This window comes from Ipomoea nil, unplaced genomic scaffold, assembly GCF_001879475.1.
Source record: "Ipomoea nil cultivar Tokyo-kokei standard unplaced genomic scaffold, Asagao_1.1 scaffold3150, whole genome shotgun sequence".
NCBI classification, from domain to species: domain Eukaryota; kingdom Viridiplantae; phylum Streptophyta; class Magnoliopsida; order Solanales; family Convolvulaceae; genus Ipomoea; species Ipomoea nil.
This window is the reverse complement of record NW_017619578.1, coordinates 861,284-888,258: the sequence shown is the minus strand read 5'-3', so window position 1 is coordinate 888,258 and position 26,975 is coordinate 861,284. Positions and strand designations below refer to the sequence as shown.

Genomic DNA, 26,975 nt, shown 5'->3' with positions numbered 1-26,975 from the left:
CCTGCTTTCCAAAGCTTCAATCTTCATCCTTTTATAGCTGGTAATGAGAATCCGTCCGTTGGAAAGAAACGGTCTCATTTTCGAATTTTGCTTAGCTGTATAGCCTTTTTGTCAGAAGATAAGATAACGTTGCAGATCTTGTCAGATATTTCAAATTGAGCTTGAGGTTTCAGCAAAAATGGCGTCCCATGAATCTCCATCTGGTGTAGATCATGCCTCTTGGGATTTTTATCTTCAAAATATATTCTCCAATATAATCCCTTACTAGTTAGACTAGTATTTTTGCTCCTGCAACTTCTTCTAATATCTTCCTCTGTTTTTCGTGTATCTGGGTCTGTATACTGCTTCCAGACTTCATCTCTTCAATTGACTTGGAAATCTCTTCCCTTGTGAAACTTCATCCCTTTCTATTTTGGGAAATGAAATCTCTATCCCTTGCTAGATTTGTCAATTGAATTCTCATCCCTTACTTGATTTGGAATTGCAATCTCATCCCTTGCAATCTATATCTCCAATTGAATTGAAGCCTTGTAAATCTCATCCCTTCAAATTGATTTCCCTGTACCAATTTGAACTTCAATTCTTCTGATGAAATTACATCCCTATTTCAATTTCGGGGTTCCAATTTGTTTGGGATACCAATTTCCCTTTCTATTTTGGGAAATGAAATCTCTATCCCTTGCTAGATTTGTCAATTGAATTCTCATCCCTTACTTGATTTGGAATTTCTCATCCCTTACTTGATTTGGAATTGCAATCTCATCCCTTGCAATCTATATCTCCAATTGAATTGAAGCCTTGTAAATCTCATCCCTTCAAATTGATTTCCCTGTACCAATTTGAACTTTAATTCTTCTGATGAAATTGCATCCCTATTTCAATTTCGGGGTTCCAATTTGTTTGGTAATTTCGGGGTTCCAATTTGTTTGGGATTCCAATTTGAGAAACTGCATCCCTTCACTTGTAAACTTCATCCCTTAGTCAATTTGGAGATCTCATTCCCTTTGACTTTGCAAATTGCATCCCTTGAAATCTCATCCCATAGACTTGCAACCATCGCCTCTTACTTGATCAGATGGAATTTTAACTTGGCTTCTTTAAAATATGTGGGATGTGAGATTCGAACCTGTGACCTTGCATATAATATTTCAAGCTTCTACCATCTCATCTGTACAACCTTTTAGTCATCTTCTAGTTTCACTTGGTGTACTCCTTTCTTTCCATAGATGCTTGATCTTCAAGATAGCTTCATGCAAACTTCTAGTCACGTTCTTTCTTCTTCGGGATTTCTTGAGGGATTTTCTCAAATTTCATACGCATACATCTTCCTCTTCTGTTTGCCATTTTCTCATGACAAATTCTTGATTTTTGGCTTGATATCTTCTTCATCCATTTCCTCAACTAATGAATTTATTTTTCCCTTTCTTGGTCTAAGACTCGACTAGTCTAATAAAATAAAATTGGGAATCTACGAATTACAATATGGCTTATCAAAATCTATTACAATTTATTCCTAACAATATATATATATATATATATATATATATATATATATATATACTAGTATTTGTCCCGTGCGATGCACGGAAAATATGTTATAAAAATATACAATATATGAGGTATATTCATATATAAAATTTTTGTTATTTAATCATTATTATGTGTGAATTCCTATGATAAAATTATGAACATAAATATATTTACAATTAAAATAATATTTAAGGTGGGTGATTACTACAAATCTTAAACTATATTAAAAATTTAGTACATAGTATTTAATATTATAAATTTTTAAGAACTTAGTAAACTACAATAGTAATTGAATTACAATTTTAGAGTCACCACGGATCAAAATTTTTAGACCTTTGAGATTTCTAACTCTAAGTGTAGCAATATACAATTGACCTTTAAAGACCAAAATCACAATCTTAGTTAGAACATTGATTTTTTTCATCCAAATACTATCGAATTAAGTGTGTAATCAATAAAAGATGAGAACTAATAATTCGAGAATATAATCTTAATGTTACTAAGCTTACTTCACGTCAATTAAGTTGGAGAGTGTTGTTGGATAGTATCCGATGAATCCACGAATAACGCATCTTTGTCTCCATAGTCCTCAATATGCACATCAACAATCTTAAATATTAAACCACATAGCTATGCTATATATTAATTTCAAACTTATGGACTTTGGGGTTGCATGCATGCTTCTTAAAGCCATATGGCTTTAAGATGTGAAAATTAAATGTTGCATTTAATTTTCACATCTTAAAGCCCATTTAATTTTCACAAGACTTTCACATCTTAAAGTCATATGGTCTTGTGAAAATTAAATGCAACATTCAATTTTCACAAGACCATATAGCTTTATTATATATAGGATATATATATATATATACTTATACGGTATTTCAACGCGTTAGAGTGGGTTACCAGCATTATTCGCTGAACAGATATATTTGGCTTTCAGGCACAGACGATTAGCTCCAGAGCGCGCTAGAGGACCCAAGACTTAGATAGGTAGTTCTTATTCGGCCTGCGTGCCATGATGATGTAATAATGATATTGTTTGAGGATGATTAGATGGTTTAGCCTGTGCATCTGAGTTCTCCAGCTCAGATGTGGCATAACACCACGCACTCTTATGTTTAGTACTGCTCTGCTCGGGATTTAATGAGAATTTACTTTTATTATATAAGTTTTAAAAGTCTTGAAAATCTGAGGTGTTACAGTTTGTATCAGAGCCTAAGTTTGACCCTAGGATAAGACCTTTAAGACCAAACTTTAGGACATTAGGCTTGAACTCTACGTATTTAGGAACATAAGATTCAGGAATCTTAGGACGCGCGGTGAGATTGTGAGCCTACCTACCATCACATAACTTCCCCTCACTCTATCATTTAGCTTAAAGAACTCCCCCTACGCTTACCACACCAAGGTAAGGATGCAGCACACTAACTCATCATTACAATAAATATTGGCCCTGAAAACTAGCAGCATGGCGCCAACAAGAAGTCAGTTGAGGATTCCCCGAACCCTCCGCTCATAAATCTCTAGCTCAGAATCTACAAACTAGCTTAGGTCACCCAGGCACTAAGCGACGCAATCCTCCGTGACAACAACCGACCACCACCACCACCAAACGGAAACTCAGATGTCGCTCAGCAAGTTTCAAACCATCGCTCACCCACCCTCTCAGGGGAAGAGGACCCCACACTCCTCGAAGGATGGATCCGAACCTTCGACAAAGTCCTCGGATTAGTGGAATGCCCAAAGGAACGCCACGTAGAGATAGCCTCATTCTACTTCGGACACAAGGCCGATCTTTGGTAAACCCACGAAGGAACCACTCACGAGCAATAACCAGAGGTTCAACTGGGAATGCCTAGAAGTACGGCGACAAAAACGATTCCACCCCGAACCCCTAACAAAGCCTATACCAGTGCTGCCGGATCCAACTTCTACAACGGGAAATTCAGGAACAAACCCAAAAGGAGGAGTAACAGAAGTGGGGGACCACTTGTAAAAGAGGATGGGAAATGCCAATTAAATGCAAGGAAGTGAAGTAGCACATAAACAACAGTTTTTCTTAATCTTTAGCGCGAATTGTCGAAAAAGACTCAACATGACAAGAAAAGGCGATAGAAGTGTAGAAAGTATCACACAACTGAAGCTTCCCTGCAATAAAGGTCTTACCTTGGAACAAGGACCTTGGTGGTTTTGAGACACCGTAAGAAGTACATGTGACACACAAAATCGCCAAAACACCATGCGACGTCGAGGATAGCCAATCAAATGCATTCCAAGGAAGAGAAAGGCATCGCTAAGCATTTGGTCACTAAAGGATTGCACAAGAAACGAGCGACAAGCCGAACCCCAAGAAAAACCAAGAAGGCTTGTCATTAATCAAGCAAGAAAAGGACAAAGTTGGCTTATGACCGACTACCCAGTGAAGGTGACGAGGTTGCTAATTGGAAACCGGACCCGACCTACTGGTTGGAAAGAACATGCGAGGGTCTTGACTCATCTAGAACTCGTACTTAAGGATCAACAACACAGTACGGTGAGTCATTCTATGTATTCAAGTCCCTTTTATTGTTCACATGGGCATGGGGCTTGTCGGGACTTGAATTTGTGCATTCTTGGGATTTTTCCCGAAGGAATTTCCCCTTCCTAGTCACCTTCCCGCGGGTCCCCAACGGGACCTTGATGGGACCCTAACGGGTCCTTGACGAGACCCTGACAGGAGCTTGGCAGGCGGACGACCGCCCACCTTGCGCCCACTGGTACAATGCGTTGATTTCTTAACTCCTCGTTTTATTGATTCATGGCGCACTTGTGTGCCTTGGTTGATGAACGCGAGTCTTGAGAAAGGAATCATGGGTTGTCCAAACATGGTGACCTCGGTAAAAGACCTTGACCCACGAGACACCGTCGGAAGAGTACAACCGATTGCATTACACATGGAATTGTAGTCGGACCCTACGATGTAACCGACTAGGGATGATCGGCGAGAAAGATTATGCAAACCAAGGAGGCGAGTTGGGAACTCGTGCTAAGGACTCACAAAGGCCTTAAAATCAAAACGCTAAGGATTGACCTGGACTCCCTCAAACCACGGATATCGTTGAAGTAAATCAGAGGGCTCCTTACAAGTTTTACGAAATCAAGAATGACGTTGTCCGTGGTGCTAAGGAAAAAAGTAAAGATCACATTTGTGCCAAGGCCTCAAGAGTTTTTAAGGACCAACAAGGAAATAAGACGACTAGTAAAGTCACCGAGACATTCCGCAACAAGATTAGGTAACCAACTGCACTTCAAGAAGAAGAGGAGCATGCAAAGGCACCTTCATCATTAAAAGTAACACAAAAGGGCATAGCAAGCCGAACCCCAGGGAAGACATGAAGTCTTGCTAAGAATTTCATTCACTAAAAAGGAGATGAAATTCAATAAGGAGAGGAAGCCAACCCAAAGATTATCGACTCCCAAGAGACTTTGGGAAGAATTTGGGAAGTACACCCTAAAGGATTGGCTTGGTTGACCAAGCTTGGTCAAGACCTTGGGCGCATTAAAGAAGAAAGTGTTGAATCATCACGGGATTCATCACAAAAATTCCTTCAAAAGCGGTAAAAATGGATGAGACCTTAGCATGGGAAGAATATATCAACGGAAATCTTAAAGCCAAGCAGACCAAAACAAAAGAAAAAGGGTCAGCAGTTCGTCTTGACGTCATAATCAGGCTTCAAACAGGAATAATCACTCAATGTCGAGAATCCTTAAACCACCCTAGCCGAATTCCATCCCTTCCCTTTGACAATCAAACCCCGTCTTATTGCGAAACCCTTTCTACCCATCAAGCCTCATTCTTGATTCCCCACTTTTAACGATTCCATACAGGGTAGCAACCTCACCTCCTAAGTTGCAACTTTGAAAACTTTGATCCTAATCACTAAATTCAAACTTGTCCTCAAGTTTGAAACACGAACCGCCTACTCTCTTTATCCTTCTAACCCAATCGTTCCCAAAAACCCAGCATACATAGATATATAATTATATATTTTCCTCGTAGAAATACTTTCTCTACATAACCACCGTACTAGTTTTGACTCATTATCCCCGTAATAATTTCTAAGCTTCGGGGACGAAGCTTCTCGTAAGGGGGGGAGAGTGTAACACCCCGTGTTACGGCCTCTAATCCCGGATTAATTATTTAATTAATTCCGTTAATAATAATTAAAAAGGATTTAATTTGGTAAGGATTCCCTTAATTAATTAATGTGGTCCACCATGGATCATGGACCCTTGCCTAAACTAGAATCTTAAGCCTATTAGGAATAAATGAGAGTAAACATTTTTACTAATCAGATTCTAATTAGGAGTCCTAGACCTAATTATCTATTAGGAATGAAGAAAGTAGGCCTTTACTAATCCGATTATGATTAGGATTCCCTTTAATTAATTAATATGGTCCACCATGGACCATGGACCCTTATCCCTAAACCAAGCCCTTCGTCCTATAAGGAATAGAATTAGTAAACCCACACCATTCAGACCCTAATTAGGACTCCTAGATATATATATATATATATATATATATATATATATATATATATATATATAATGACATAGGAGGCACCTAGAAGTCACACCACAATAGATATCACCACACAATAATTCCCAAGGGATTCCCCACCACCAAGCCTAGGGAGGTCAATCTGATGGAAATTTTAGGGAAGAACCTTAATAGCCAAGGGAGGATTAATTAAGGCAAAGAGGTAACCCATGTCTTAACAAAATCTATTTTCCTTGCTATAATCTCCTTCTTTGGCTTCTTCTCTATACTCGTGTCTTGATAAATCGTTTGTGATATGATCTTGATGATTGATGAGATGAATTTATATGTGATCTTGATGATAATAAGAAGTTCTTGATGATTATGTGATGTTCTTGATAAATCTTGAGGTTTCTTGATGTTAAAATATGAACTATGATTTTGATGATTTAAATATGATTAGAGCCCTAGGATGAATCGTGAAATTCATATTGTGGTATTCTTGATTTATTTGGGTGGGAATTCGCATGCTCGGGTGTTAATTATGCTTAGAAGTCATGATAGGATATGTGCTATATGATTCTTGCTTTTGATCCGTTAATTGTCTACGTGGTGTCATCAATTGCGTCTAAAAGTGTCTAAGCATGGTTTCGGGTTCCAAAAAGGATCCCAGGACGGTTATTTTGATAAAGAGTCAGTGGGGGGTAGGTGGGGGTAGGGGAAACCCGCCATGTAACACCCCGTGTTACGGCCCTAAAACCAATTATTCATTTAATCAATTACCCAAAAGAAAGGACTAAATTCCAATAATTAATTAAGAAAAGGCCCACCATAGTCCATGGGCCCTTATCCCTAAACTCAATCCCCTAGTTCTAGAAGGAATAGAACTAACCCTGATTAGGGACTCTTAGGTATATAAATAGGGGGCATAGGAGGCACCTAGAACCCACACCACAATAATCTCTCACCACACAAGAAGTTCCAAGATTCCCCTAGGAGAAATCAAGAAAGAAGGAATCTTAAAGAAAGACCCTTCATAGCCAAGGAAATTAATTAAGGCTAAGAGGTAACCCATGTCTCAACAAAACCTATTTTCCTTGCTATAATTATCTTCTTTGGCCTCCTCTCTATACTTGTGTCTTGATAAATCGTTTATGGTATTGATGATACGTTCTTGATGATTGAGAGATGATTTTATGTGTGATCTTGATGATGATAAGAGGTTCTTGATGAATATGTGATGTTCTTGATGAATCTTGATGTTTTGGCAATTAAAAGATGAACTATGATTTTATTGATTTGAATATGATTAGAGCCTAGGTTAAAATTGGGAATTTCGTATTGTGTTATTCTTGATATAATTGGGTGGGATTTCGCATGTTTGGGTGTTGATTATGTTTAGAAGTCATGATAGGATATGTGCTATATGATTTTTGCTTTTGATCTATTAATTGTATACGTGGTGTCATCAATTGCGTTTAAAAGTGTCTAACCATGGTTTCGGGTTCCACAACGGATCCCGGGACGTTTATTTTGGTAAAAAGTCAGTGGGGGGTAGGTGGGGGTAGGGGGACCCGCCACCTACCCGCTGCCCGAGAAAGACGTCGCCGGCAGCGGGCAGCCGGCGGGCAGGCGACTGCCCGGAGACCTAACGCCGGCGGGCAGCCGACGAGTGGTCCACCACCCACCGGCTACCCGCTGGAAATTATCCCGACTCGGGACTCCGGCTTCCCCGTTTGATGTTTCCCCGACCCTGGTGGCGTCCCAACAGACTCCGTTTATCGTGCCTAAGTCTAGTTTGATGTTTCGGGTACCGTTCGTAGGATAGATGAGTCTTATATATCGCATGCTAGTTGAATTGGTATCCCGTTGGCCTAGGTGAAAGAAGTATGAACCCCTTAGGATTATTCCTAGTATGTGGATGACCACGCATAGGTTTCGTTATACGTTTTCTCCCCTTTCCCAATGTGTTAATATGGGTTGCATGTGCTTGTTATGTGTTATGTGTGCATGTTACCCCAATTTGGTTGCGATCAAATTGGTTATTCCTGAGTTGCGGTTCAGAAGCTGGTTGCGGTCAGAATTACACTCTCGGGCTGCGGTCCACCGTTTGGTTGCGATCAAACGTTTTACATGAGCTGCGGTTCATATTCCTGGCTGCGGTCAGATGACTACTCTTGGGCTGCGGTCCACTGTTTAGTTGCGATCAAACGTTATGATGAGCTGCGGTTTATCGGTCGGTTGTGATCGACCCCTTCGTGTTGCGATACGAGGCAGGGTGCTGCGGGGCCGTGTCAGAGCTATATGCGCTGACCCTCATATATGGGCATGTGATTTGTCCTGTGGCGCCACCAAAGTGTGCTTGTGTGTGATGAGATACGAATTGGGATGTTGATATGAATGAGATGAAGTGAATCTATGACCATAGAATATGTGCTAGTATCTCTATATGCTTGATTATAACTGTTGAATGTGCTTATCCCTATCTGTCGAGTCTATTCTTGATTTTAAAATTAGCGTCTCCTAAGTATATATCTTCCTGCTTCAAAATGGTTTTCGTATATCTATATATATATATATATATATATATATATATATATATATATATATATATATATATATATATATATACATATATCTATAATGTATTTCAACGTGTTGGAGTGGGTTACCGGCATCTCTCGCTGAACAGATATATTTGGCTTTCAGGCACAGATGAGTAGACACTGGAGCGCGCTAGAGACTTGGAGCGTAGAGTAGATAGTTTCCCTTTTCGGCCTGCGTGCCATGCTTACATATTGACATTATTGAGGATATTAGTTAGTTAGCATGTGCACCTGAGTTCTCTTGCTCAGGTGTGGCATAGCACCCCGTACTCTTATGTTATGTTTTTAATGAAATTGCCTTTATTCTATAAGTCGTAAAAGTTTTAAAATTTTCGGGGTGTTACAGTTGGTATCAGAGCCTAATTTTGACCCTAGAATAAGACCTTGAGGATCGGACTTTAAGACATTAGGCTTGAACTCTAGGTATTTAAGTACATAGGACTTAGGAGACTTAAGACGCGTGGTGAGATTGTGAGTATACACACCATCACATATCCCCCTCTGTAACACCCCGTGTTACGACCCCTAAAACTAATTAATCATTGAACCAATTTCCCAAAAGAAAGAATTAAATTACAATAATTAATTAGGAAAAGGCCCACCATAGTCTGTGGGCCCTCATCTCTAAACCCAACCCCTAGTCCTAAAAGGAATAGAGTTAGCAAGCCTATAGTAATTGGACCCTAAGTAAGACTCTTAGATATATAAATAGGGAACATAGGAGGCACCTAGAACCCCCACCACAGTAATCTCTCACCACACCAAGAATTCCAAGAATTCCCCTAGGAGAAATCAAGAAAGAAGAAAGCTTAAAGAAAGACCCTTCATAGCCAAGGAATTAATTAAGGCTAAGAGGTAACCCATGTCTCAACAAAACCTATTTTCATAGATATGATTCCCCTCTTAGGATTTCCCCCATATTCTTGTGTGTTGATGATTCGTTATAATGATCTTCATAATTGGTGTTATGATTCCATGGTGACCTTGATGATAAGAGGTTCTTGATGATTATATGGTGTTCTTGATGTTCTTGATGATTATATGATGTTCTTGATGTTTATATGATATTCCTACCGAATCTTGATATTAGAAGATGAATTGTGTTCTTGTTGATTTAAAAATAATTAGAACCCTAGGTTATATCGTGGAATTCGTATGGTATTATTCTTGGTATATTGGGTGGGAATTCGCATGTTTTGGTGGTGATTATGTTTACAAAAGCATGATAGGTTATGTGCCGTATGTTCTTGCTTTTGAATCCGTTAACTGACTACGTGTTGTTGTCGATTGCGTTTGAAAGTGTCTAAGCATGGTCTCGGGTTCCACAATGGTTCCCGGGGCGTTTTTCTGTGATAAAAGAGTCGGTGGGGGTAGGTGGGGGTAGGGGACCCGCCACCTACCCGCGGCCTATGATGGTAACGCCGGCAGCGGGCAGCTGCCCGCCGGGCACCCGCTGCCCGGAACGCTGCCGCCGGCGGGTGACCCCTCACCCACCGGCTACCCGCTGGATTTTACCCCACCTTGGGATTTTGGCTTCCCCATTTGATGTTCCCTCGGCCCCCGTGGTGTCCCAACGGACTCCGTCTATCGTGCCTAAGTCTAGTTTGATGTTTCGGGTACCGTTCGTAGGATAAATGAGTCTTATATATATATCGCATGCTAGTTGAATTGGTATCCCGTTGGCCTAGGTGGAAGAAGTATGAACCCCTTAGGATTACTCCTAGTTTGTGGATGACCACGCATAGGTTTCATTATACGTTTTCTCCCCTTCCCAATGTGTTAATGTGGGTTGCATGTGCTTGCTATGTGTTATGTGTGCATGATACCCCAATTCGGTTGCGATCGAATTGGTTATTCCTGAGCTGCGGTTCAGAAGCTGGCTGCAGTCAGATTTACACTCTCGGGCTGTGGTCCACCGTTTGGTTGCGATCAAACGTTTCTACATAAGTTGCGGTTCATATTTCCTGGCTGTGGTCAGATGACATACTCTTGGGCTGCGGTCCACTGTTTGGTTGCGATCAAACTATGATGAGCTGCGGTTCATCGGTCGGTTGCGATCGACCCCTCCGTGTTGCGAATCGGGGCAGGGTGCTACGGGGTAGGGTGCTGCGGGGCCGTGTCAGAGCTATATGCGCTGACCCTCATGTATGGGCATGTGATTGGTCCTGTGGCGCCAACAAAGTGTGCTATGTGATGAGATATGGATGAGTTGTTGTTATGAGTGTCTTGGGATGTGACTTCGGGATTTATGCCGGGAATCGTATATGTTGGGTTATGGATATTAGTTGTGCTTACCTTTATCTGCCCTGCCTGTTTCCCCATATTGTGAACTGTATATGCTTGGTATAACTGTTGTCTGTGCTTAGCTCTATCTGTCGCGTCTATTCCCCGTTTTGAAAGCTAGAGTCTCTTAGGATATATCTTCATGCTTCGAAATGGTTTTTCGTATAAATATGTATATATCTATATGTATTGTATTTCAACGCGTTGGAGTGGGTCAATTGCATATTAATTGCTTTATGAATCAATGATCAGTGTTATATTCCGGTGGTGGATCTTTACTAACCAAGGTTTTCTATTCTGAGTGTTTTCAATATATTGTTTTCATTGCTTTATTCGTTTATTTTCTTTGATTATCACCTTCATACCAAAACCCCCTTTACTTTAATTTGAACACATACATTAAACTAGTTACTCCTCGTGGAATCGATCCTTACTCCCGCTACTACGTTTGTAAGGTTTTAATTTGGGAGCCTACGACAGCTCACCAAATTTTGGCGCCGTTGCCGGGGAGATTTTCTAGCTTATTTTGTGTTTGTTTATTTATTTATTTGTTTGTTTGTTTGTTTTTCTCGTTAATTTGTCCCAAAAAAATCATCAAAAATATAATTTTCTTTTCTTTCGTTACATTTACATAATTGCTGCACTATCTTTGACGGTTTATGCCTATAACTCGATCTGCTAACAAAGAAGTCCTGCCATACAATCCAGAAATTGAAAGAAATGTACGCAGGTGGAGGAAACAAGCTTTGAGCAAATTGGTGTTTAGTGATCTGGCTACCGATTCTACCAATTCTAATTTAGAAGAGGAACCCATGGCTCAGAATCGGACTTTAAAAGAGCTTGGAGCACCAAATTTAGATCACCAACCTTTATGCATCACTTTCCCTGCTCTGGATGCTAATGTCCAATTTGAATTAAAATCTGGATTAATTCATCTTTTGCCTTCTTTTCATGGACTTGCAGGTGAAGACCCTCACAAACACTTGAAGGAATTCCATGTGGTGGTGTTCAAGTATGAAACCCACAGGGGTTACTGAAGAACAAATCAAGTTGAGAGCCTTCCCATTTTCTTTGAAAGATTCAGCGAAGGATTGGTTATATTATTTACCCTCCGGAAGCATCACCACATGGAATAACTTGAAGACAATGTTCCTTGAAAAATATTTCCCAGCTTCAAGGGCGGCCAACATTAGAAAGGAAATATGTGGTATAAGGCAAAACAATGGAGAGTCATTGTATGAATATTGGGAGCGTTTCAAAAAGTTATGTGCAAGCTGCCCACACCATCAAATCAGTGATCAATTACTCATTCAATACTTTTATGAAGGACTTTTTCCGACTGATAGGAGCATGATTGATGCCGCAAGCGGTGGTGCTTTAGTTGACAAGACACCAGATGCTGCAAGAACTCTAATTGCAAACATGGCAGCAAACTCTCAACAGTTTTGTAATAGAATTGTCCAACCGTCTAAGCATGTGAATGAGGTAAATATTTCTGCTCTCGAACAACAAATTTCTGGTTTAACTACTCTTGTTCGTCAATTAGCTGTCAGCAATGTGCAATCTGTAAAAGCATGTGGAATTTGCTCGGTAGTTGGGCACCAAACTGATGCCTGCCCAACTCTTCAAGAAGAACCTATTGAACAAGTTAACATGGTTGGAGGTTTTCCTGGACAACCTCAAGGTAAGTATGATCCGTTCTCCAATACATATAATCCTGGATGGAGGGATCACCCAAACCTTAGCTATGGGAACTCACAAGGGAACCAGTTTGTTCAGAATCGTTCTAATTTTCAACAGTATAGACAACCATTTCCTTCAAGACAACTACCAACCCAAAACTCTAGCTCAGGTATGAATCTAGAAGATATTGTTAAATCTCTTGCTACTAACACTCTGCAGTTTCAACAAGAAACACAAATATTCCGTCAAGAAACAAAGGCTAGTATTCAAGAAACAAATGCTAGTATTCAAAACTTGGAAAGACAAATGGGCCAACTAGCAACTACGGTTAGTCGGTTGGAAGCACAGAGTTCTGGCAAACTACCCTCTCAAACAGTGGTTAATCCAAAAGAGAGTGTAAGTGCAATTAATGTTGAAAGTATGTCACTGGAAAAGAATGTTGATTTAAATAAGGAAATAAGTGCAGAAATCATTGCCAACAATAAAGAGAAGTCCCAAGGTAAGCTTTCTTCTTTTTCTGATTATGAACCAGTACCCCCATTTCCTCAAGCTCTTTTAGAACCAAAAAGAAGAAACTCAAATAATGATCTGTATGAGACCTTTCGTGAATGTGATGCTAATAAACCACTTTTAGATTCTATGAAAAAAGTACCTCGCTATGCAAATTTTCTAAAAGAGGTACGCACTATGAAAAAGAAACGAAATAATGAAAGAATTGAGGAAGTGCAAGTGCAAGAGAATGTCTCTATGGTTAGTCAAAGCAATCTTCCTGAAAAGTGCAAAGACCCAGGTATGTTTACTATTCCATGCATGATAAGTGGGGTGAAATTTGAAAATGCTATGTTAGATTTAGGAGCTTCTATTAATGTCATGCCATATTCTGTTTATGCTTCTTTAAATCTTGGACCCCTGAATAAATCTAGTATAATAATTCAATTGGCTGATGGATCTACTACATATCCTAGGGGTGTGATTGAGGATTTGATTGTTGAAATTGATAACTTGGTTTTTCCTGCTGATTTTTATGTGCTTGATATGAAAAATAATAATCATATTTTGTTAGGAAGGCCATTCTTAAAAACTGCAAAAACAAAAATTGATATTCATAGTGGTATGCTTACTATGGAGTCTAATGGTAAACTTGTGACTTTTAATATTTATGATACCATGAAATCTCCTAGTCATGATAATTTTGCAATTTTTGTTGATTCTTTGAACTTTGTTACATTTGATGAAATTTCTTCGAATGAAAAAGAAAGAAATAATAAATCATCTTTGAGTACTAATCTGCATGAAGGGACTGTTTCTTTGAATATTCATAATCATCGAAGGTACTCAAAAAGACGATGGAAATTTAAAGAAATATCATAAGTCGAGCCAACGACGATAAACAAAGGCGCTGCTTGGGAGGCAACCTAAGGTGTGTTTGTTCCATTTTTTTTCTTTTATTCCATTTCTCATTCAATAACCCCTTTTCTGTGCTTTTTTATTCAACATTGGGGACAATGTTGATAATAAGTGTGGGGGAGGGGATTTAGATTTATTATTATTTGTTTGCTTATGTCAAAATTTTCACAAATTTTTTACTAGTATTTTATGCAAAATAAGTATTATTTTGAAAAAAAATAAGTATTATTTTGAAAAAAAAATTCCTTTCTTGAAATTAATAACATGATTGAATAAATAGTTTGGCAAGTTGTGATTAATTTGTTAGCATTTCCTGTTCGATATGTAGTATCTAGATTAAGTAAGCAATAAACCTGTGAGATTTTGAGCCATTGACTGACACTTCGGTCTTATTTTCTTTCTATTGTGCGATTTCTTCCATAATTTTGTTTCTCTAGAACTTGCCTTGATTCTCTTTTAAAGCTAATTAGACCATGCATGATTCAAGTGTGATTAAGGCCATTATTTGATCTTGAGCCTCACTAGCCAAATAACCGGTTTGTCCTATGATTTATTTCCCCTTGTTAACCATTTTGAGCTTTATGGCCATTCTTTTCTTTATTTTGAACCACATTACAAGCCTTTTATATCTAAAAATAATGCCTTCACCCAGCTGAATAACTAGTGGAGCAAATTTTGGATTATGCTTGAAATCTACGTGAGGTTGTGAGGAAGAAGTGTGGGGGAGGTCACTTTCTTGTGTTAATATGATGGAGAATGAGGTGGGTTGTATCTTCATTGCCGATTTGTCACTGGTCTTCTATGAAAAAGAAAACGAAGACAATTCATGATTCCAAAAAAATATATGGAAATTGAAAAAAATAAAAAAATGGAAAAATGGAGAATATATGTTTGAAAAAGAAAAATATTGCTGAAAATTTATGAAAAAATGAGAAAGAATCAGCAGTTTGTTCTGAGTCTGAAGTTACTTCTAAATAAATGAAGTAAGGGGAAATTCTGGTAATACTGAGGAAGCATTCTATACTTGGTGTTGAGCAAGTATCTTGGATTTTTGTATTTATTCGCTCCTCTAGTTTGAAAGCTTTTGTTTAAGCTACTTTCCTAAATATTCCCTACCTTAACCCTAGCCCCACTACAACCTGTGGAAAGTCCTTATGATTTGTGTCATGCATGACTCTTGTAGTGGTGATTGAGAAGATATGCAAGCCTATGGTAGAGCAATTTTATAGGAATGAACTTGATTGAAATTTATACCCATCAAACACTTGAGTGATGACTGATATTCCTGTGAGGGCTTGCTTATTTAGTTCCCTCAATTTTCAGACAGGGGTGCTAACTTATTAATTGCGACGGGGCCGTGTTAGCGCTATATGCGCTGACCCTCATGTATGGGCATGTGATTGGTCCTGTGGCGCCACCAAAGTGTGCTTATATGATAAGACATTGATTGAATGATGATATGAATGATGTGAAATTAACCTGCGACCTTAGGATATATGCTAGTGTCTTTATATGCTTGATTATAACTGCTGAATGTGCTTATCCCTACTTGTCGAGTCTATTCCTGGTTTTAAAGCTAGAGTCTCCTAAGTATATATCTTTCGGCTTCAAAATGGTTTTGCTATATATATATATATATATATATATATATATATATATATATATATATATATGGTTGCATTCACATGCAAACACCCTTAAAATACAAACTTGTGGACAAAATGAGACCATTGGATTAAAGGGTTTTGACGTCTCAGATTTAGAGAACTAGCATATACTAATTAGAAGCGTAATCTAAAATAAGGGTAATTAAGGTAATGCATTCACAATGTAAAATTTGATAATATTAGAAATTAAAAGAATATCACGCAGGATCTTAGGAATTATAATTAAGGAAGGATTTAAATTTCAATGCAAGCCTTAATTAAGGGAAAGATTTGAATTTGAATGCAAGAAGGACAATAATTCTTCAAGAAGCACACAAACGTCTATGGTGGAAGGGAAGATGCAGAATAGTTGGGGGTTGATGAGGGGCGGCAAATTATTGTGTAGACTATGGTTCACACAGTGTTATGTGTACCATAATAAAAAGTACATTTTTAATATACTGAATGTACATTATTTTTGTACTGAAAATATATTATACAATATAATGTACACTCAGTACAAAAATAATGTACATCCCCCGAAAACAATGTACATTATTTTTGAACTGAATGTACATTATTTTACAATATACAAAATATGTTCCACACAATAGTTCACACAATAATGAGGGGATAAATGAATATAGGTGTTCGATTGGGGTGACATATGGGGGTAAACACGGTTAATGCAAACTAACGCAACACACGAACTAGTTGTGCACACACTTAGACGCTTTTATGCACACATATAACGCCATGTACCGCAGTGTGCACACCCACACGGAACTATGTGCACGTATAAATATAACACGAAAAACATGATGGATTCATAATGGTGACATTCACGAACAAATATTCGTGTTTTAATGAAATGCACACAGACATTAATTCAAATCCGTGCATACATAATACACTGTACTTTGTTTGTTTCCTTAAATGACTTATAATAGAAGTAGTTAGATGATACAGTCTATAGGTTTCAGAATAGACTTCACGTAGGAACTTAACGCACACCAATACATCTGTAGTGCACACTGAATTACTTCATATGATTTTGAATTGTAATGGTGGGGAAAAAACCGTGGCTATTAGATGCTGTGAGTACTGTGCGCATAATGAAAAAAAATTTGTATAATGAAAACAAAAATTTGTATTGCTATGCCAAGAGCTTAGAGATAGATATGTAGAATAGTAATGTGATGAATCATTTATTTAATTTTTACCGACGGGTGAAATTTATTTAGTTGTGCGTGCACATAATTAAAGCCAATGAGCACTCATGTGTTTAAAAACTAAGCGTATGTATAGGACAATATTGAGCTAATCGCTTTTGTGAAATTTATCTAGTTTTTATCCATGCACCCAGTTAACGCAACTGTGCACATACTTGTTTATAAACTAAGCCTACAAGCTAATCATCTAATAGTCACTTATGTAAAATTGATTTAGTAAATATCCACCGTTGAAATTTATTTAGTTGACCACGCACACATTTTAATGCCAATGTGCACACATGTATATATTTACTAACTGTGAGGCAACAAAAAACATATTATACACAAGATTATCATCAAATTTTCCCCATGGGATAGTCACAAACTGTAGGTATTACAAAGTGTTAAAAAAACATCAAACTCCTACAGGGACATTTCACCGCGGGTCTTCCTACATCCTCTAACTCATAATCAGGGGCATTCATTCCACAGTGGGTCATCTTGCAACCTTTGAAGGAAGGCCAAAGGTGGTGAAACGAAGTTATCCTCGCTAACACAACTCTGTGAGGCAGTAGTCACGTTCACGTTGCGATACATTCGACCTCTTAGCTACAACAATCACATAAAACAAAAGATATCAACAATGTCCCACCCAATATTAAAACAGAACAACCCCAGCACAGCATGGAACATCATAATACTGCAATGCACACACTCCTAACAATTCATGCACACACCTATTACATACACACACCATGAGTTTACAAATATAACATAATAAGTGCACACATCAACCCATATAACCACACACTCTCAACCCCAGCATAGCATGCAACATCGTATTATTGTAATGCATACGCTCCTAACAATTTATGCACACACATATTACATACACACACCATGAGTGCACAAATATAATGCAATAAGTGCACACGTCAACCCATATAACCATACACTCTCAACCCTAGCACAACATGCAACATTGTAGTACTGTAATGCACACACTCCTACCAAATCATGCACACACCTATTATATACACACGCCATGAGTGCACAAACATAACACAATAAGTGCACACATCAACCCATATAACCACACACTTTTAACATTCAAACTCCCACGCTACACACACAATATTGTGGTCAAGAAATTTAATGGAGCATGATTGAACTTTTAATTTATTTTAAATTAAAATAAAACTACTCACAATATATTTTCATCCTTTATTATAATTATTTAGAGATGATTTATGTGTCATTTCCTGAATGTGATATTATAATCTAACTTGGTTCTGTCAAATGATGTTAGTTACCTCTAAGTTTCAGCCTACCGTCTAGGCATAAATAATTAGAGCATCAATAATAATAATAATAATAATAATAATAATAATAATAATAATAATAATAATAATAATAATAATAATAATAATAATAATAATTTCTATAATTTCATGTTTTGAAATATAATTGGTTGTCAACAGTTTGTTATCTATAGACAATAGATTAAGAAAGGTGAGTGCTTTATTAAAAATAAAAAACAGATTAAAAGAGTTTTATAGTTCATCATTCAACCAACTCTGATCTTGATAACCACGGACTGTACCACCACAAGAGCGAAATCCGACTAACCAAGACTAAATAACAAATCTGTATAACAATGCACACTATATTGAAATCACTCACCAAATCTAGAACAAAAATTCCTAAATAAAGAAGCAACTCACAACAAAAACTGAAGACAAGCAATAATCTGCCAAAAACCCAAACTTTCAGAACAATTCGGCAACCAACCCACCCTGCGATTACCATACACAACCGTCTGGTGATTCCCGCTAAACCCGAGCAAAAACAACGTAGAAGGAGAAAAAGAGGGAAACAAATACCTCGACCTAAGCCATCCAATGGTGATCCACGACGCTTGGCACCACCGCAGTCCCGTCTGGTGACCATCTTCAGGCCGCTAATGAAGGAGGCGATCAACGGCGAGGGAGGCGCACTGGCAGCGACACAAGGGAACGCGAGAGAGAGAGCGAGTGACCGGGAAAGGCGCGCCTGTTGGACTTCTAATTCTAATTCTACCCCAATTGAACGACTACAAACTAATAAAAACCAAAAATGCCCCCGCTTAAAATAAAACACAAAAACGGATAATTAAAAACTACCATAAATATTTAATAAAATCCTGGACATCCAAACCCATGATCCAACGATCTAGATGAATCCACACTGTTTGTATTTCAAGCACTGTTTGTATCTGAATATAATCCTATATATATATATATATATATATATATATATATACCTATATTGTATTTTAACGCGTTGGAGTGGGTTACCAGCATCACTCGCTGAACAGATATATTTGGCTTTCAGGCACAGATGAGTAGACTCCGGAGCGCGCTAGAGAACCGAAGCATAAATAGATAGTTTTCCTTTCGGCCTGCGTGCCATGATGATGTATTGACATTGCTTTGAGGATATTTAGTTAGTATAGCCTGTGCATCTAAGTTTTCCAACTCAGATGTGGCATAGCACCCCAAACTCTGATGTTTAGTATGCTCTATTTCGGTATTAATAATAGTATTACTTTTATTATATGAGTTTTAAAAAGTTTCGAAAAATCTGGGGTGTTACACCTTCGGTGCCGATTCCGACTTCGGCTTCGAGGTCGGCTTGGGTGCGGCTGATGACGAACACCTTTCCGGGTGCCCCGTAGCTCCCTCGGTTGTTCGCGTTCCCTTGTTGGACTGCGATTGCAAGTCTTGCACTTGGGGGTTGGGTGCACTGGAAAGCTTTGTGTCCTTCTCCTCCGCAGTTGAAGCACCGTAAGGCGTTTCCGAAGCAATACTTGCCCTTATGATCCTTGCTACACCTTCTGCAAAGGAATTGTCTTCTGTTAGCCTCGTTGTACCTTATAGGTCGTCCTTGGGTTGGTGGGTTAACCGTGGCACCTCCGGGCGGCCTGCAAAATATAATTTATTCTCCTTTGGGCAACCCTCGTGGTTGTGCCCATACATCCCGCAATTGAAACAAACCAAATGTATCCCCTCTTAAGAGATAAACCGCATGCGCTTCCACAACCTAAACTTTGAGATCAGCGGCTTAGCGATGTCGATCTCCACGCACATACGTGCAAATTTCCCCCGCGACGCCTGCCCTGTTGCGTGATCCACCCGGATGGGCCGTCCTACCTTCTTCCATATCCTTTGCAAGAACTTGGCATTATAGTACTCTATAGGTAAACATGGGAATCGGATCCATACCGAAACCTTCCTCGTTTTGTCCGTCATCGGGTCGAAATCTAGTGTCCACTCTTTAATGATCAGGTAATGATCGAGGATCATCCATGGGCCTTCAAACTTCACGAATTCCATGTCATCCGTTGATCCAAATTTGACTAAGTAATAGTCATTATCCAGCGCCACCAGGTCCATGCTGCCCTTCGGCCTCCATAACATACGCAGACGTCGCAGAAAGAACGAGTAGCCGACTTGCTTTCCCCATGCTTTGACTATCAATGCTTGTCGCTATGGCCTGCGTAACTCCTCCTTCTCCTTATTGGTGAGCCTGATGACCAGACGGAATGGATCATCTTCCTCCTCCGCATCCTCTTCGTCAGAATGGCCATCGTCATCAGCCTGGTCCCCTGCCGGCGTAGGCAGAGGTGTGCCGCTCAAACCTGCCACTGTATCTCTATATGAAAGCGGTGGCGTCGATCTACGGGGGTGGTCCTGCGTGGCCTCGTACGCCTGGATCTCTTCCATAGGTGTGTCCTGAACCACCTCTCGAGCTTCCCTTGCTAAACCCTCCGGCGATCGAGCATCACGTTTGGATTTCTTAGTGCTACGCTCCAAGAGATCCCGATCTTCCGGTGTGGGTAATCACTATTCGCTACTACTTATTTAAATTTTATTGTGCTCAATGTTCATCCCGTTCTATCGAATGTAAGTATTTATTTTCAGTTTTTAATTTTAGTTTAGATGATTTAGCCCGTCCGACAACCCGAGGTTTATCCCTAGTCCGAACCCGAAATAAAATAAAATAAAATAATAAAATAATCGATAAGCCCGAACCGATAACCCCAATAGTCCGACAAGACTAGTCTAAAAAAGAGTGGGCTTGCCCGATTAACATCCCTAGTCCTCAATTCTCAAGCCTCAACTCAGCAAGTGGGCAATTTATATCGTGCACCAGCGCGCGCATTGCATTGTGCGCCCTGATGCAAAACGACGTCGTTTTAAATAATTGTATAAACAAATACACATAATTGTATAAACAAACACACATAGCTGTATAAAAAGTACACATAATTGTATAAATAAATACACATAATGATATAAACAAATACACATAATCACGTCAACCCCCTTCCGCGCCTCCCAAAACGACGTCGTTTTGGGAGGCGCGGAGCGCACAGTGCTGCGCGCTTCGTGGTGCAGGGTATAACGATTGCAACAAGTGAACTCATTGCCTGTCTAAGCACTAGTCCACAATCCCACAATCCCCCGTCCCCGGTGAACGGCGAAACTTAGGCGACAGGTGAACCTCACCAGACACCAATCAAGTTGCAATAGACACTGCAGGTAAAATTTTTGTATATTAATTTCAAACGGATTTCATCCCTGCAAGGCTGCGACTCTGCTATTTTATATGCCAATAAGGTTGAATTTTTACTATTGGGATGGGGCATAAATAACTAAATATTGCTGAAATGTTATGAAATTTTAACAGTGATACAGTAAGGTTAGTATTCCCATAATTGCAAATTTTAATTATTAATTTCGGAATAATGTAATTCTGTTCGTTTTTTATATCGATTATTATTTTGTTTGATTTCAGGTCGGTTATAAATCGGTTTTTCAGTTTTCCCGCCAAAAAAAAAAAAAAAAAAAAAAAAAAAGACAAAAAACAAGGGCTTGTCCAGTCTCCCACACCATTCGCACAGCAGTCCGTTCCATTCAAACGCACTCAAAGAGTAAAAAAACACAAACACAATGGCCAGTCAATCCGATCCACAGGCATCTGCCATTTCAGCTGCTAAGGTATTGTAAATATGCGAATCAAATTTTGTTTTGTTCTTCTTAAAAAAAATTATTCTTGAAATTTGATTAATTTCTGAAAGTCATTGCATTAGTTTCCTGTTAAACCCTGCAGTTGGAGTTTCTCGCGGAGGATGAGATGGTCGAAATTGTGCCCAACATGAGAATGGAACCCCTAAATTTGATCTGCGTATTCATTTTCCTCTTTCAATTTCACATCATTTTAGTTTGTTTATTCTTCAATTATTCATATCCATATCTCAAAACCTGTAATTTCAATTTGTGTAATTGACAGGGAGATTTTGGCCCTTTTTGCCCCCAAATAGCCATACAGGTTCCACTGTGGCTGGCAGTGGCCCTGAAGAAGAGAGGGAAATGCACTATCAGACCTCCTGAATGGATGTCAATTGGTGAGTGAATGGTTACTATCAATCAAACTCAAATTCGGTAATTATTGTAACGATTTAGAAGTTAGAGAGCTCAATAATTAAGGCTTCTTCTCATGGAATTATATGATTGTTATTTGAGGTGTGATGGGTTAGTAACTAAAATCAGCCATTGATTGTTTTGGGTGATGTTCAGAGAATTTTATGTTAGGTATATAATTTGGTCATTCTTATAATGATTTAGAAGCTAGAGAGTTCAATAATTAAGGCTTCTTCTCATGGAATTATATGATTTTTATTAAAGGTGATTGGTTAGTATCTAAAATCAACCATTGATTGTTTTGGATGCTATTCAGAGAATTCTGTGTTATGTATATAGTTTAGAACTTTATGTAAACATTTCTATAGTTCCATTCCTTTCTCGTTTGTAATTTTTTATGGATTATTGTTGAGGGTTTTGGTTATTTGATACTAATTTTTATGCCATCACTTAGAGAAGTTAACTCAGGTCTTGGAAGCAGAAAGGGATTCTGAAGGGTTCCAGTCATTACCATTTCATTATGTTGAAATCTCGAGGATTTTTTTTTATCAGTAAGAAACATATTGCAGTAGTTTTCATTCTTCTTAGTTGATCTTCTCAGTTACTGATGTCAATATATGGTGATGTAGTGCCCGCGAGGACATACCAGATGTCTATATGGTTAGTCCACTCTTTAGTCTCAACCTGAACTTACTTTGATACTTTACATATTTACTTTTCCTAAAATTTTAAGTAGATGTTTTCGATAGGTGTGGTCTCTAATTGAGGATATCAAGGATGTAAGATTCCACAAGATAGGGACTGGCTTGGAGATTATATCCAAGGAGCGCACTTCTGCATTGAGGGTATGCTTTTACTCCACAAAGATCTTTGCTTGTTATGCTGTTAAATGAAATTCTTTGAACTTATAGTTAAGAGTGGCAAACTTTTCATTGGATCATATTATGCCCTTACTATGATTCAATTATCCATTTTCTGTAAGGATGCAATAATGGTGCAACCATGAGTGCAGCTCTTGTTTGATTGATGAATTTAGTCTTGGTGGTATAGTAATAGGGAATTCATAAATCTTAGTTTACTTTGTTCTTTTACACTCCAAGAAGTTACATATATGTGCTGCATTTCTAAAATAATGTTGGATGAAGTGAAAATGATAAGAATGTATTATTGCCTAGGAATGGATCTTTTGGCTAGAAATGCTCCTGATAGCACTCCACTTTATTATTATTTTGAAATCATATCTCACACAATATGATTTGTCTTGAATAAGTTGCTGGCTTTTACTACAATGGATATTCAAATGCTTTAAAGGAAAAAGGGTTTTATTTTTCGTGTTGGGACAATATTCTGCAATGCAAAGATGCAAAGAGTAGGGGTAACTCTAGCTAAGATGGCAAGAGATTCACACTTGTAACCTCAAGGTCACGAGTTTGAATCCTTGCCTCATTGGTTTGAGCTGGTTAGCTATGGGTAACTTAGATTGGTTTACTTGTGATCCTTTGCCGACTAGAGTCACAAGGCAGTGTTTACCTACCCCGAAAAGGTTGTGGGGTTTCCCTCGTCATCAAAAAAGATGCAAAGAGTTTTGTTTATTAACCTTTCTCACTATCACACTGAATCAACTACATTTGCAGCTTAAAAATCTATCGGCAATGGAAGCAAATGTGGTGCGCCCATTTGTTACAACAGCATTGCAGACATTCTATAAGCTAAGCAGTCCAGAGTTGATATCGGAATCAAATGGTGTGCCCAGCAGACAGCGCCGGCCAATCAATGCACCAACTGTAAGTACTTTTAGTGTGTTGTATGGTTTCTTGTTCTTTAGTTGTCCTCTTATTAGGAATGGCAACAAGGCAAGGCGGGGTGGGGACATATTCCCTGCTCCCTTCCGGGGGAAAGAATATGTTCCCATCTCATCTTCGTTTCTGCAAGGAAATTTTGAGGATGGGGAACTCCTATCCCTAACCTCATCGGGGAGGGGAATTAGGCTCCTTGTCAGGTTCAGGTGAAATTATCATCCCGTCATCCCTACATTTTCTACTTGGCATAATAGGTTTCTCTTTACCACTTTTTAACACACTCTTCTCTGACATCCAGAGGGTTACTAAACCTAGATGATGCAATTCCAACATGATATCCAAATCATCATGTTCTTGTCAACCTCTTCTGCACTAACAGGAAATTATTTTCTGTTTTCAATTCTCTATTTTCTATTCTCTGTTTTCAATTCTCTGTTTTTGAAAACTGAAATTGAAAACTTGTTTACTTGTACTTATTTTCGAAATTCATTCTCCATTTAGTAAATTAAAAATATACTACATACATATATTTATAAGTTATTTCGTGACAAAGTAAATGTCATTAGAAAACATATTAACTACAATAATTTAAAATAAGTTGTTTCGTGACGAAATGTTATTACAAAACATTGCAAATAAAATTGAGTACACAATCAATGATTATAATTTGTCTAGAAGAGTGCATTTCGATGTCCTCACGCAATTGTAGCATTTGGTATTGTTGACTCATATAGTCATATCTAATTGTATGGTATCATTTCCACTCAATCACATTCCGCAATGATGAGTGTCAATAATTAAATAGAGCTTGCTTATTTCGTATTCGCCCTTGCCCACGAAAGCCATTCAAGTGATAGCGCTCCTCGCGGTATGGTGCCAAAAAACCGGGTGCATTTGGATAACCACCATCAACAACGTAGTAATAACCTATTAAATTGAGAAAAAAGAATATACTTAAATAAGTACTAAATTACGCTAAGTTAAATTATTGAAATTAATAAGTTATTCGAATACTCTTACTTTCGGGTGGCAAGGAAAATCACTTCCAGACTTTGAAATTGCATCTAAGAATATGCGAGAATCATTTGCACTTCCTTCCCTTTTTTTGAAACAAAGTAGAACAAAGTATACATACAAGTAAGAAACCTACATATTAGCAACAACAGAATATAAGAGGATCAACCTTGTTTATCAGAGTATAATTTGCTCAAAACTTGATAGTAAAGGCTTCATATTGTGATGTTCAGTGTCACATTATTGTTTGATTTCTACCAAATATAGGCTTCATTCCATCAAATTTACTCCAAAATGGACTTGTAACAAAACAAGTAAGCAAAACCAATAGTACAAAATTAATGAACCAAAACCAGAGGCAAACCAGGCATAACATATTCTGCCTATTCTGCTACCATATTAGCTACCATATTCTACTCTATTTCTTCCAAGACAATATGAATTTTTTTTTTTTAAGTCAGGAATATATTCACAAAAACAGCAGCAACAATATATTAGCAATAACAGAATATAATCCACAATCAACATATTACAAAAATAACATGCCAGAGAACAACAACTAAATACATACAGAAAAAACAGATTTAGAAAGGACATTACTCTGGAACGTGGTGATAGGCACGATCCAACTGATGATTTTGGTGACTCCGTCTTTTGGGGTGAATAAGCTATCTTATAATCATGAGATAAGCCAGCTGATCAAATCCAAGTTAGCTCCATTAAAACAATTAGAAAATGTAAACCAAAAAAACCACATAGAGGATGAACAGATAAAGCATTAATAGCAGGTGGAAAATCACACAAATAACAGCTCTGGCAAGAACTTAATGCTGTAATAAGCATGTTCGGTGCATACATGGACAATGACTACTATGCAGTATTCACACTATAAACAACCAGCCAAAATGGATTGATACATTCTTAGTAAAATGACAACCAAGCAAAAAGTAAGTAGCAGGTTCCTACTCCTTTTAATCTCCACATTAAAATGCAACCAAACAGAAGTAATCAATGCTATTTTACTCCAAAGTGATTGTGCCTCTACACATAATCTAATAATCACATAGCAAAGTAATATCAAATCTTTAACTAAATCAGACAAATCCTTGGATCATTCAATGTTGTTATCCACTTTAACACCACATGAATACAAATAAAATAAGAGAAGGTTGAAATTTAGCATAATAGGAAGTGCCAAAATTCATCTAGGACAGAAAATTATCTACAAAGTCTAAGTTCATTTAAGCATTCCAGAAATCCAAAACACTACAGCAAAATGTTTGCTCCTATTTTCATACCAGGATCCTAGTCAATCTTTTAGCTTCAGTGCTCATCATGTCTACTCTGCGATTTTTTTTCCCTTTCATAAAGTAATAAGGCTAATAAATTTGGTAGGTTGCCTCTAAATCAGAGGCAAATGGAATAGCAAAAGCAGGAGCTAAATTCGCAGCACAATTCAACCATGGTAAACAAGCAAAAATTTTCAAAACAAACATCAATCAACAGAGATTGAAAAAGAAACAAAAAAAAAAAACAATTACCTGCTTGGAACGTCGGCGAGCCGGCAGCAGCACTTCGCGGTGGACTTGGAGCCTGGCGATGGTCTGTGGACTGTGAGACTGACGATGGCGGATGGGTGTCAGACGGTGGTCTGTGGACTCTGACGATCTCTTTCGTGGGTTTTCTGGCATGGTGGCGAGAGGATGTGGATCCGGAGGTCGGCAGCGACGACGGATCCTCCTCAGGTAGCACCTCTCTCAGGTAGTAGCAGCAACTAAGATCGGTAAACGAAATAAATGTAAA

General features: G+C 38.3%; 1 protein-coding gene and 1 long non-coding RNA gene across 2 annotated transcripts; one reads left to right on the top strand and one right to left on the bottom strand.

Moving 5' to 3' along the window:
• LOC109167334 lies at positions 1–24,450 on the bottom strand. Its single transcript, XR_002051821.1, has 3 exons — positions 24,152–24,450; positions 17,918–17,921; positions 1–14 (listed from the first exon to the last, which is right to left on the bottom strand). It is a non-coding gene; the product is annotated as an uncharacterized LOC109167334 (long non-coding RNA).
• LOC109167333 (DNA replication complex GINS protein PSF2-like) lies at positions 21,765–24,532 on the top strand. The gene is made up of 8 exons (XM_019316357.1): positions 21,765–21,936; positions 22,049–22,123; positions 22,229–22,343; positions 22,814–22,910; positions 22,989–23,019; positions 23,109–23,204; positions 23,994–24,143; positions 24,457–24,532. Exons 1-8 carry the CDS (start codon positions 21,889–21,891, stop codon positions 24,475–24,477), a joined length of 633 nt encoding a protein of 210 aa, XP_019171902.1. The 5' UTR covers positions 21,765–21,888; the 3' UTR covers positions 24,478–24,532.
• Positions 24,533–26,975: the final 2,443 nt, after the last annotated feature.